The sequence below is a fragment of the Schistocerca piceifrons genome, chromosome 2 (genome assembly GCF_021461385.2).
Source record: "Schistocerca piceifrons isolate TAMUIC-IGC-003096 chromosome 2, iqSchPice1.1, whole genome shotgun sequence".
NCBI lineage: Eukaryota > Metazoa > Arthropoda > Insecta > Orthoptera > Acrididae > Schistocerca > Schistocerca piceifrons.
In genome coordinates this window covers 454159558-454172697 of record NC_060139.1, presented here as the reverse complement: position 1 = coordinate 454172697, position 13140 = coordinate 454159558, and the positions used below count along the sequence as shown (strand labels likewise).

Sequence of the window (13140 nt, the reverse complement as noted above, 5' to 3'; positions counted from 1 at the left end):
ATACACTGTGTAGAGCTATACACTGTGCAGAGCTTAGTCTGTTGCTGCACGTGAGGTTCCAAGTATTGGAATGTCCACTTTCAACAGATAATCTGATAACCGAATGACTAACTGAACTGTGATCAACTGTCTCATTCCCATACACCTTCTTCAACCTCTTGTGAATGTTTGTCTCTATCTTGTTCTCGCAACAGCATGTTGCTTCAATAAACAATAGATGCAGCAGCCATCTTGATGATGGGCTACAACAGTACAGCTTGCAGAAACAGATTTAATTGAATCTGAATACAAACAGGAAAACTGTTTCTATGACATCCATGAATAGGAATGATATAGAGTGTGTCCATGACTTTTCTTTACAACTTAAGACTTTACTACCTTTAAAACCATACCAGGTAGTAACAAATGGTTTTTCAAAATGTGATAAAATAACGCATAAAGTTTTATTTCCTCATTTATATACCCTCTGCCATGCACCTCACAATGGTTTGCAGAGTATAGACGTAGATGCAGATGTAGATATAGAGTATTAATTAAACACATTAGAATAATAAATGCTGAATTAATTAGTGAGTCACTCCGAAAGAAATGCACATTGTTTTTATTTACTTATTTATTTAATCTGCCAGGAAGTTTCATATCAGCGCACACTCTGCTGCAGGGTGAAAACCTCATTCTCGAAACATCCCCCAGGCTGTGGCTAAGCCATGTCTCCGCAATATCCTTTCTTCCAAGAGTGCTAATTCTGCAAGTTTCGCAGGAGAGCTTCTGTGAAGTTTGGAAAGTAGGAGACGAGGTACTGGTGGAAGTAATGCTGTGAGGACGGGGCGTGAGTCGTGCTTGGGTAGCTCAGATGGTAGAGCACTTGCCTGTGAAAGGCAAAGGTCCCGAGTTCGAGTCTCGGTCCAGCACACAGTTTTAATCTGCCAGGAAGTTTCAGGTCCTTTAAACTTTGTAACTATGCTTTAATGGGATACTTTGCCTCTATCTTCAAGCATCCACCAATTAAAGTTTTTCAGTATCTCTGAGATTTTCTGTCATGAGATGAACAAATCTGTGAACATTTCTTGTTTATGTTCAGCATTTACTGTTAATCCTGTTTGTTAAGGCAGCCACCCACTCAACACCAAGAAATCCGTTCCATACAGATTAGCCACCAGTGGTCCTCACATCTGTAATGATGAGCAGACACTCTCCAAATGTGCCAAGGGTCTCACTGAGGCCTTCAGAGATCAAAATTACCATTCCAGCATTGTCCAGAAGCAGGTTTCCCGTGCCTTGTCTCACCCACCCAATCTACACACATCTTTGTGTCGTCTCTACTCCACCACTGCTCACAGCTCATAGCTCATATCCCTGCAACAGACCCAGATGCAACATGTGTCTCACACATCTTTCCACTACCACCTACTCCACTCTGGTTACAGGCATCTCCAATCCCATCAAAGTCAGGAACACCCATGAAAGAAGCCATGTGATCTACCAACTTAGTGGCAATCACCGTGCTGCATTCTGTGTGGGCGTAACAATTAACAGGCTGTCTGTCCACATGAATAGCCACTGCAACATGCTAAACAATGTGCTTTATTTTAATTAATGCTTCACAGCCTGTGCCATCTGGATTCATCCCAACAACACCAGCTTTTTGAACTGCTCAGGTGAGAAATCTCCCTACAACATATCCTCCATTCCAATAACCTGTTCTCAACTTTCATTAGGCTCACTCCTCTGCCTGTCTGTCCCCTTCCTTTCTCTCACCCACTTCAGTACTGCGAATGACTTATATCCCACCACTGCACCTACATTGTCATTCCCTCTTTTCTACTTCTCTCCTTCTCCTTCCCAACCCCCAGCACAGCCTCCCTATGCCGTATTTAGCCATCATACCCTGTCCCCATGAAGTCCCTGCATGCTCCCTCAGGCAGCACTAGTATCTTCCCCAACCCCTACCCTGTTCTCTCACACATCGCTCCCCCTCCCCACAACATGCCTCTTCCGTACTCCCACTACCCATCCCATCTAGATTGGTGCTAATGTCAGACACAGTCACAGTTGGACCTTAGCACTCCAAGACAGTGACCATAGGGGTGTGAGTTGTTGTTATTGTTGGTTGTTGTTGTTGTTGTTGGTGGTGGTGGTGGTGGTGGTGGTGTGGTGATGGTGATGTTGTGTGAATGTTTTCTACTTCAGGGGGAGGACTTTGCTCAAATGCTGAAATATTTCTAGCATCATTTTTCATCACGCCTGTCTGCAACTCAACACCTCCTCTATGTGTTGAACAGTAATCTATCTTTTATATAATGTCATTATTCCATTCTGGACTTTCCATTGTTTGATCATCTATGCAGCTTTTTTCAGACTGTTCTTTGTTATAGATAACTGCATCATTTGTGAAAAGCCTGAAGTTACTATGTCTATAGTTAGCCAGGTCATTTACATACAAAATGAGCAACAGTGCCCCAAGACATTTCCCTGGGGGCTTGCCTGATGTTCCTTCTACGTCTTTTGATGACTCTCCATCCAAGAGTGTCCTCCGTACTAACAAGTCATCAATCTAGTCACAAATTTTGTTTGATATCCTGTATGATTGTACATTTGAAAGAATTATCAGTGTGGTACTGAGACAAATGCTTTTCAAAAGTAAAGAAATTTGCATTTACCTGACTGCATTGATCTATGGCTTTTGGTATGTCATGTGAGAAAAGCTGAAGTTGGGTTTCACTTGACCAATGTTTTCAGAGTCCATGCTGGTTGACATGTGGGAGGCCATTCTGTTCAAGGTACCTCATTATGTTTGAACCCAGAATCTGTTCTAAGAGTCTACAACCAAAGGATGTCAAGGACACTGAACTGTAGTTTCATGGATCACTTCTGCTTCCCTTCTATTAGACAGGTGTCACCTGCGATTTCTTCCAGTTACTGAGCATGTTTGTTTGTTCAAGGAATCTACAGTATATTATAGTTAAAACAGGGGCTAACCCAGCTGCAAATTCAGCGTAGAATCTGATAACAATTTTAGTTGCTTCTCATTGCCACATACACTAATTTCTATGTGATTCCATCTTTGCATGGTCTGAGAAACAAAACGGAGCAATACTCACTCCCTTATAAAGGAATAGTCGAAAATGGAGTTCAGAATTTCTCCTTTTACTTTGTTATCCTCAAAGATAACACAGGTACTGTAACTTTGATGACTGACTGCCTTTATATATGACTAGAATTTGGTTTTGTGAGAGGTCCTTTAGTAAGATTCTGCTACAGCTGTCATTGAAGGTTTTAGCCATTTTGATAGCCAAACACATTTTATTTAGCATTTCTCTATGAAAAGATATATGCTGCGATTTACAACTATTGGCAGTAATCACTGCTTCAGAAGTTTCTTTACAGAGACTGAATACCATGGAGAGTCCTCACATCATAGACTGTTCTGATAGGTAAATATGTATCCAGTGTTTGGTCAACTATTTTATAAACTTAACCTGAGTTCCTCTGCTGTCCAGAGCTAGAAGTTTTAATGTCCCCATTGACATATATCACTCCTGCCTCTTCATCTACTTTGCTGAACATGCAAATCTTTCAACTTGTTGCAGTTGCCCTTTGTTCTTTCGTAATCATTGTTGCTACAACCACATCATGGTTACTGATACCAGTTTCATTGAATTTTCTCATTTTGAGAAAGCTGATTGGTGATCTGTTTAATTGTTCAAAACCATTCAACAGCCAAGATACATAAAGTATTGTTTTTAAATTTAAGACAAATGGTTTCAACAGACTATGATGTAATCTTCAGGTCTTAAAATCGTTTGTTGTAAACCATGTTTATTTTACACTGACATCACACACAAGATGTCAAGTGGATAAAAATAGCACATCATAAAAGGTGCTTTATGTTTTTTTTAAATTTTTTAGCGATGAAAAACTTTTTGTAATGCGCTGTTTTGATCCGCTTGACATATTGTGTGTGATGTCAACATAAAATGAACATGTTACACAACAAAAATATTTTAAGACTTGAAGATGACAGCATAGCCTGTTGAAATTGTGTTTCTCTGTGGAAACAGTTCTTTGCTACCAACCCCTCTACCCAAAGCCAACTTAACCACTTAACCCCAACATTGAACCTTACCTTTCCAGGTTCATACCACCACCCAACCATGACCTTCTGCCCCTCTCCCCCTTTCCCTCCCAACTGGTCAGTTGGTCACATTCCAGGTTTTCCTAAGCTCCAAGTTGGCCTAACCACCCTTTCCCAGGTCCCTTCCTAGAAACATTAACCTCTCAGTAGAAGACAGGAGAGCCATTCACATCAAAACACATCCTGACCTTCCTCCCTGCAGGCGAAGGCTCCACCACTGCAGTGATGAATTGCAGTGATAGTCTGACAGAAGACTTCCATCAACTGACAGACCCTACAGAAACAATCTCTGTCACAGTGATCTCATTCCAGTAAAGTAATTTTGAGCACCACCAATCCCTACTGAAATCATTAGGCCTATCACAGAACTTCTCCCCTGAGTCCATCTCCCTCCTTACACTAATGACACCCTGCACACCCACCTTTTACATGCTCCTCAAAACCCAACAATCATGACTGCCCCATCACTGCTGGTTATTGTGCTGATACTGAGAGAATTTCTGATCTTGTTCACCAACAACTGTAATCCGTTGTCTGCAACCTAGCTTCTCACATCAAAGACACTAACTACAGCCTCCACCGACTCTCCACCATCCCCATTCCTTTACCTCCTGGATATCTACTCTTCACTGTTGATGATACCTCCTCACACACCGAAATCCTTCATATGCATGGCCTTGCTGCTATCGACCACTACCTCCCCCAGTGGCATTCAGACTCCAAACCCACTACCTCATATTGCATATGCCCTATTAACTATATCCTATCATATAACTACTTCTCCTGTGAGGGGAAGGTATATAAACAAATCAACAGAGTGGCCATGGGCACACTTATTGCATTTTCCTACACTAACCTTTCTATGGACTATCTAGAAGAAACCTTCCTAGCTCTCCAAAACCCTTTTCTGATCCAGATTCATTCTGATACCTTCATGCTCTGGGCTCAGGACCAAGGCACCCCATTCTCATTCCTCTGCAACCTCAACATCTTCTCTCCCATCTGCTTCACCTGGTCCTCCTCAACCCAATGTGCAACCTTCCTGAACATTGACCTCCATCTCTCTCATGGCTCCATCTACACCTATGTACATATTAAATCCACTAGCCACTAACAGTATTTGCATTTTGACAGCTGTCATCCCTTCCATACCAAAAAATTGCTCCCACATAGTCTGGCTGCCCATGGATGATGTGTCTGCAGTGATGGGAACTCCATTTCCAGTCTGCTGAAGGTCTCATAAGCGCCTTCAGAAACCGGCACTACCAGCACCCCTCCCCCCTCTCCAAACCAAATCGATAAACAGATTCCCTGTGCCATGTCCTCACATACTGCTGATCCTCCCACCACTCCAAGAAACAGGTACAAATGAGCAACCCCCTCATCACCCATTATCACCTTGGGCCGGAACAAGTGAAGCATATCCATCACCAAGGCTCTGATTATCTCTCATCATGCACAGAAACAAGGGACATCCTACCCAATAACCTTCTCACACTTCATAAAGTGGTATTCTGTCACCCACCCAATCCACGTAAGATTCTGGTCCATCCTCATGTTACTCTCACTCCTAATCGCTTGCCAAAGCAATCATATCTCTGTGGAAGACACAGGTGCAAGACCTGCCCAGTCCACCCACCTAGCACTTCCTACTCCAGTCCTGTCACTGGCTTATCCTACTCCATCAGAGGCAGGCCCACCTATGAAATGAACTGTCTCATACACCAACTCTGAGGCAATCACTACACAGCTTTTTATGTCAGTAAGACAAAATGAATACCATTGCCAAACTGTGGCCAAGAAGAATATGCACCTGAGCACAAAATGCATAATTTCACTGGCTGCTTCACAATTCAGGCCATCAGCTTTTATGAGCTATGCAGGTGGGATTATCCTTGCAACACATCCTTTGCTCTTGTAACCCTCCTAGCTTCAGTCTCTGTTGACCACTGTCCCCCACACCAGCAGTTTCCCAGTTCTCAGTTTCTCCTTCCTCTGTCCTGTCAAGCAACCCCCCCCCCCCCCCTCTTCCCAATCCATTTCTACAAGTCAACTTCACTGTGTATCGCACCCCACCAGATCTGGTTGTGTCTCACATGCTTAGTATGTGCATTTTCCAACCCTCCCGTCCACATTCCTAGCCAGAAAACCTACTGCCAACCTCCAAGCCACTAACTAACCATCTTACACCTCTCTCCCCTTCTACCCACCCCACACCATCCCATCCTAGTCCACTTCTGAAATGCAAGCTCGTGTGTCTAACCAGCACAATGTAGGGCCAGGTGTGTGTGTGTGTGTGTGTGTGTGTGTGTGTGTGTGTGTGTGTGTGTGTGTGTGTGCTGAAAGTCAACAAGTTATATTTCGTGCATTCCTGTTGATGACTCAATGTTTTTGCCATTTGGTGAGCGTTCATATATACTCATGAACACAATGATAAAATACAATTACGGCAGAAAAATTCAGTTTTTATTCGCAGTAATGATACAGTTGAGTAGCTGTGGACAGGTCAAGCAGTCTGACCGTAGACAGGTACATCAGTATTGTGCTTGGAAGTTATGTCTGTCATAGCTGTAGTCATATAAAACGACACAGAAGTATGGAAACCAGTGAACCAGCAGAAAACTGAATGATAGATTAATGAGGGTGCATAAAGCAGTTAACCTAAAAATGCAGCAGTGTGTCATATTAGACACCATGGTTGGCATGTGATGGCACCAGTAGAGTGAAACAAATGCTATAACAACAGAAAAAAATGTTTTCTTTTTAAATTAAACCACTGCTAGAGTGTTTTTCTGAAAAGCTACTCTTGTGTTTCAGATTGAGATCTCTCCAGAGAAGCTCGTAAGCAATTCATGGAATGCATTGGCACCTACTGGTCCTATGAAACTGTGCGAGTATATGGAGCAACAAAAGTCAAAGATGGAAATGATCTGGCGTGCCAGCAATTTTACTAGGGAGTGTCCTGTTCTCAAGGTACATGATGACTTTTCTCAAATTACATTCTCCTTAGTCATCCCTGTTTTTACTGAATTATGGAGTATTCCTGTCCTCTTTTAATGTCTCTTCTTCATTTGCACCACCTCCTTTCATTTTTTGTGGCACTAAATGACACTTTGTTCTCTATCTCCATAGAGCATCACGATAATTTATATGAATTTAATTTAGTCAGTCTGCACATATCTGTTAATCTAACTTACTGATAGCCTAAAAAAGTTTCTTCAAGGAAATTACTGAGTTATAAATCTTTAACATATCTATAAGGTGTCTGGATCAAAATACTCTAATTTCATTGTGCTCTATAATCCAAACTAATTATACAAATATACATGGCACTCACAGAACTCAATGGGGTCTCAACTTTGTTTCCCAACAATAAATGTAATACTTCTATGCGCAATGTGGTTGCGTAAGGATGCCTAGACTATATTCAGCCTGTAGCCTATTTACTCCAACATTTCTCAAGTTGGTCAACAGTCCAATCCCTGGGATCTTGAAGATCATGAACTTCAGAGGCATAAATATGATTCTTGATGTAGCCTCATAAGAGTAAATTAAAAGCATGATGGCCGGTGAAGATGGTAGAAGTATTTTTGGAGTAACTCATCTTCCTACAAAAGTTGACTTGTTTCTTGGCTTTATGTGTATACAGCCTGTGTTTTGAGGACTTCATGCAAATTTGTTTTAAGCATCAGAAGTTTCTGCGTAACCTGATGGACTGGCTTACTTGGGTTGTGCAGGCGCTACTGGTGGAGCTAGAAACATGCTGTCCTTCTTAGTGTATATTACTATTTTTATTTATATGTCATGAATTTAATTATTGTCTTTATTTTCAGAATGATGTTATTCTCAATCAGTTCACTGTAATGGAAACTGTTTTCCCAAAGAAACTTGATGGAGATGAATGGAGAGTAGTTATAGTCCTCACAATTGGCACCGAAGAAATACTAAGTCTTAAAATCCATGTTATTAAGCTTCCAATTGAAAAGAAAAAAAAGTGTGAAGAGTTGGAGGATGAGGATGAAGAGGAGGAGGAGGAAGACGAATAACATTACTATACTGAACAAAGATACACAGTGTACATTGTACTGAAAATTAAACTATAATTATTAACACGTTTTATTATTATCATTTCAATTAAGATTACTAAAATTCTACTAACTGAACTAATTGCTTCTCTTTTGTATTTCATCATTTATGGGTTCATAATGTGGCAAATTCCGTATGAGAAAAGCAAGTGTTTTTGTTCAAAAGTATTCATGGGGCTCAATGGTACTCAATGATGTAACAGTTGTTACCAATGACACTTAAGCAAATGATGCAATTTGTTTTCAGGCAAATGGAAAAATTATACACTTAACTGTATTTAATAAATAAAATTAGTGGTAGCTAAAATTTGTTAATAGTTGAAATAATGAGGGAGCATTTTATTACCTTTAGTATAAACACCCGTTGTACCTCTTTTTGTTTCACAAAACTGATGTGTTGTCTGTTGGAGCTTGTCTCATGACCTTTAGTCGATGATCATTTAGTGCTTTTTCTGACTTTTGCCAGCACAAGTGGCTAGCAATATCAAATACTTACTGTGTATTGCTGGTGGTGAACTGGTCAGCTTCTCTCCCTGAGCCTGGATATAAGCTCTCAGACCAAATTTTGGTGAAAAAGTATTTTATTTGATGTCAAATATAGCTGTTTTAGTGTGCTGTAATGAACCATATCTAGTTCTGCAGTGGTGTCATGAGAGGCAGTCCATATAGCTTGAGTTTCCAATACAAAGAAGAACCGATTGTAGATCTCATCATTTTTACAGTTAAAATTAAGTTTGTTCTTCTGCATGTCTTCGCAGCTGTGGCTCTCAGAAGATGTTATATGGCAGAGTCATGTTTCTCAAATTCAGCCAATCCTGTTTGCCTTGGCACAGGTCCATTTTAGCAGTCTGTTTTCAGGCTTTTTTTAGCGGTAAGTACATTATATTGGGAAGTTGTCACTGATGTGAATATCCCTCATCAGGACTCACAAAGGAGCATAGCAACTGCAATAACCACAGAGCAGGCGAGGTCAATGGAATAATCCAGATGGTATGTTGACATGCATCATTTCATGTGTGTTTCCTGACAAGAGGCTCTTCTCAACCACTAGGCATCTGAGGCATGTGATGGTTCATTTGGTGATGGTCTTAAGGAGCATACTTAAATGCAAGATAGCAGCAGTGCATGGCATTGTGGTTAAGAAAATAGGGCTTATGAAAGGATACATTGACAAAGACAACTACTCTGCCTTTCACTGTTATCACAGTCTTTTCTGTGAGGTTTATGCACCGGTAATACAGGTGCCCAGGGAGCTTCAAAATGTATCTTTTGGAGAGGTAGAGAAAGTAGCTTTTCCTGCAGTAGGAGCTTCAGTTTATCAGCATGAGACCTAAAGCCATTTATATATTCCCCTGTATGATGACAGTCATTTAATGTTGGGATATTTGTTTCTTTTACCTTTCCATTTTGATGGAGAAAGAATCACTAAGTACAGAGGGTTGGTGTGGCTGGGTGGCTCACTCATTACAGCTTCATCATGAGATAATCATCAGTATCAGACATCACTGGCATATTGGAAGACGGGCTGTTCATTTCTTTCTCTCTATTACATTTACTGAGATTTCCTTCATCTTATTTTGGAGGAGATGATTCACTGGGTGCTGTCTTCTTTCAGTATGAGAGATTTAGCAGTTAACCTATTCTCTCACACACACTTGCAAGTACAAGGAGAACTGACTTCCACAGATGGTTACATCAGTATTGTGGCAATTGCCTAAATCACTGGAGCTGGCAGTACTGTAGCAAAGTGTGTTTTATATATAGGGGTCTGTGTTATCCTAAAATGCTTCTTTGTTTCAATATAATGTAAATTATGTTCCTTTTACAATTAATTACTGGAATTCTTGTTTTCCCAAGAACCAAAGGCCATTATTTGCTCTAAGCTGGAATGGTTATTAGAATAATTAACATCTTTTTGAGATGCACATGTAACAGCTGGTTTATGAACTGTAACTGTAATTAATGCAACACGTGAACAGATGCTTTCTAGAACAGCAGAAGTGTAATTTGCAATATTTAGAGGGAGCAGTTGTGTGGAATATGATGCTACACAGTATTGTAACACCAGCTGGATGTAAATGTAGTAAACAATTTTTTTCAGGCATGCATAAGATGGAAGGCTTTTAATTAATATAATTAATCTTCTATTTTCTTTTTGATAGTATCGCTTTATTCTTCAAGTCCATAATGATGTCAGTTACTATGAGTAAGAAATTTGCATATTTTTGGTAGAAATTTTTTTTATCTCTATTAAAAATAAATAGCACACAACTATAACTGCATACAAGTTTTCCATATAACAAGAACTTAGTAGTATTTTTAATATTGGTAGTGAATCACATGACTACATTGTAGAGTACAACAATCCATTCATCTGACTTAATGCCATGCATTTTCTATTTCTATCATAAAAAATTAAAGCTGTCCTTACATGAAGGTTATTTAGAAAAGAACAGAACTTTACCAGGTGTCATCCTATCAGCTGTGATATGTCCTTGCTTTTCTGTTACCTCCTGTCAGACTTCACAGCCAGTTATAGAGGACCCCATGGATTCTAAACTACATAACATGTAAATTGTTACATGGATTAATAAAGAAATCAATCAATCAATCAAACATGGCAATATTCACATTAGCAAATCACTGTCAGGGGCAGCAGAAGCAATACTAGGAACAACCAAGCACTGAACCCCAGAACTTTGGATTTGTAATCCGACACTTAACCACAGAGCTTTCCACCATGAGGAAACCATCTACACTAGGGGTGGGCAGGAATCCTGCACGTGTGCAGTTAACAGGTGTTCTGCATGCACACAGGAGCAAGCTGGCCACCCACTTCTCTCCCCTCCCCACCATACCGTCTTCTCCGTTCCTTCCTCTGTAATGCATTTTGTTTCCTAGCTTGCTTTATTGAATGAAGGAACAAGGTTAGTAGGAGTGCTTGAAAGAAATCATTGTTTGAAAGGGTATCTATTACCTTTGATACGTTGTATTTAATTATCACAGGTGGAGTTTACAATACGTTTAATGTCTGGAACAAAATTTCTACATACAGACAAACATAAACAGTTACATAAATTTTCATCACTGATGTTTGCTCTTAACCGAGGCTTATTAATTTTCATAACAGAAAAAAATCTCTCACAAACGTATGTTGAGCCAAACATTGACATTATCTTCGCGGCTTCACGATGGAGACGATAAAACTCTTGCTGTGGAAAGTCGTGATAAAAGTCTATTACATGTCTTGCTAAAAGGAACTTGTCTCTCAGATGAGAATTACACTGTAGATCTATTAATTCCATTGGTAAATTGGGATGAATATCATCTACAGAAAAAGCAAATGGTCTCGAGAACGATTCAAAAGCTTGGGATAAATATAATATATCCCCAAATTGCTTGAGAAATTCCTCTTTTATTGCACTAAGTATGGAAACATATTCTTCGCAATTCTGTTCTCGCACAGTAGACGGAGTAGGGAAATGCACTGCATTCCCTGATGAGAGCTGTCGTTCCCACAGCTCAAGCTTGCTAGTGAAAGCTTGCACCTTTTCAGCCACTTCACAAATTAGCTGATTTTCTCCTTGCAAACTTGTGTCCAATGCATTCATGTGTCCAGTAATGTCCACTAAAATTGCAAGGTCGGCAACTCACTCTGAATCTTCTAACTTCGGGTCATTCTTTCCTTTGTCCTTTAAAAACTGATTTATTGGTATTCTCAGCTCAAAAAATCTTTTGAGTACATTACCGCGGCTAAGCCAGCGGACTTCACTGTGGTATGGTATGTCACTGTACTCTTCCCCAATTTCAGCTAAATATGTGTGAAACTGTCTATGTGTAGGCCCATGGGATTTCAAATAATTAACTGCCGGAATAACCACTTGCATGACGTCCCCCAGTTTTTCTGCTTTTGCACAGAGTACTTCTTGGTGCAAAATATAGTGGATGCTGTACAATGACTCTTCTGTACGCTGTAACTTTTTTCTTAGTAATCCAACAAATCCCCTTTCATTGTGGGTGCTCCGTCTGTTGCCATTGACACCAAACGTTCCCAGTTTAAGCCAGCTGAATCAACAGCTTCTTCAACGGCTTTTAGGATGTCCGCACCAGCGGTCGTGCTTTTTAAAGATATAATATCTAAAAAATCCTCTGTTATGTACAGAGCAGTGTCCACGCCGCAGACATAAATCACTAATTGCGTGGTGTCTGAAATATCTGTGGACTCAGCAAGTGCAATGGAAAATGCAATAAACTCCTGCACTGCACCCCTTAATTGACGGTAAACGTCACCTGCCATGGCACTTATACAATGACTTACAATCCGCCGAGAAAGAGTGATAGCTCGAAACTGATTTGCATTCAGTGGGCAAAGTAAATCAGCAGTGTCACTGATGCACTCCTTTATAAACTCACCTTCTGCAAATAGTTTTCCAGCTCTCGCTATATTAAGTGCAATCTTATAACTTGCACTACCACTGGGCTATCATTGTTGTCATCCTGAAATATTGAAAACAATGCTCCATAAAATGTTAAATCAGTTGGATGAGAGACATGATGAAAGAAAGTCACAGATCTCTTGTGACAACAGCAACTTATGCCAGTTTCATCTAGTGTCGTCAGATCGCTCTTCTTAAGCTCAGTCAGTTCACCATCTGGTCAGAATCCGACAATAAATTGTACTCGTCCTTGTGAAATTTATTATAATGGCGTTCAACACTTAACTTCAGCTGAACAGCAAGAATACTGCCACATACTAAACATTTCAAATTTTCACGTTTTTGGATGAAGAAAAAATGATTCTCCCATTCCTTTTTAAAAGATAGCAAATCTCCACTTCTCCATTTCCTTGAATCACTCTGCATTTTCCAGTTCCTGAAATACAATGTTCACTATGTAGTGGTCGCTTCACATCAACATCCG

The 13140-nt window shown here is 40.2% G+C and overlaps 1 protein-coding gene across 1 annotated transcript in view; it reads left to right on the top strand.

Moving 5' to 3' along the window:
* LOC124777560 overlaps positions 1–8250 on the top strand; it is a 76899-nt gene extending 68649 nt beyond the window's left edge. Inside the window, exons 3-4 of the mRNA XM_047253015.1 lie at positions 6953–7108; positions 7969–8250. Of these exons, the coding sequence (XP_047108971.1) occupies positions 6953–7108; positions 7969–8181 (369 nt within the window). The 3' untranslated portion in view covers positions 8182–8250. The remainder of the gene's footprint in view (positions 1–6952; positions 7109–7968) is intronic.
* Positions 8251–13140: the final 4890 nt, after the last annotated feature.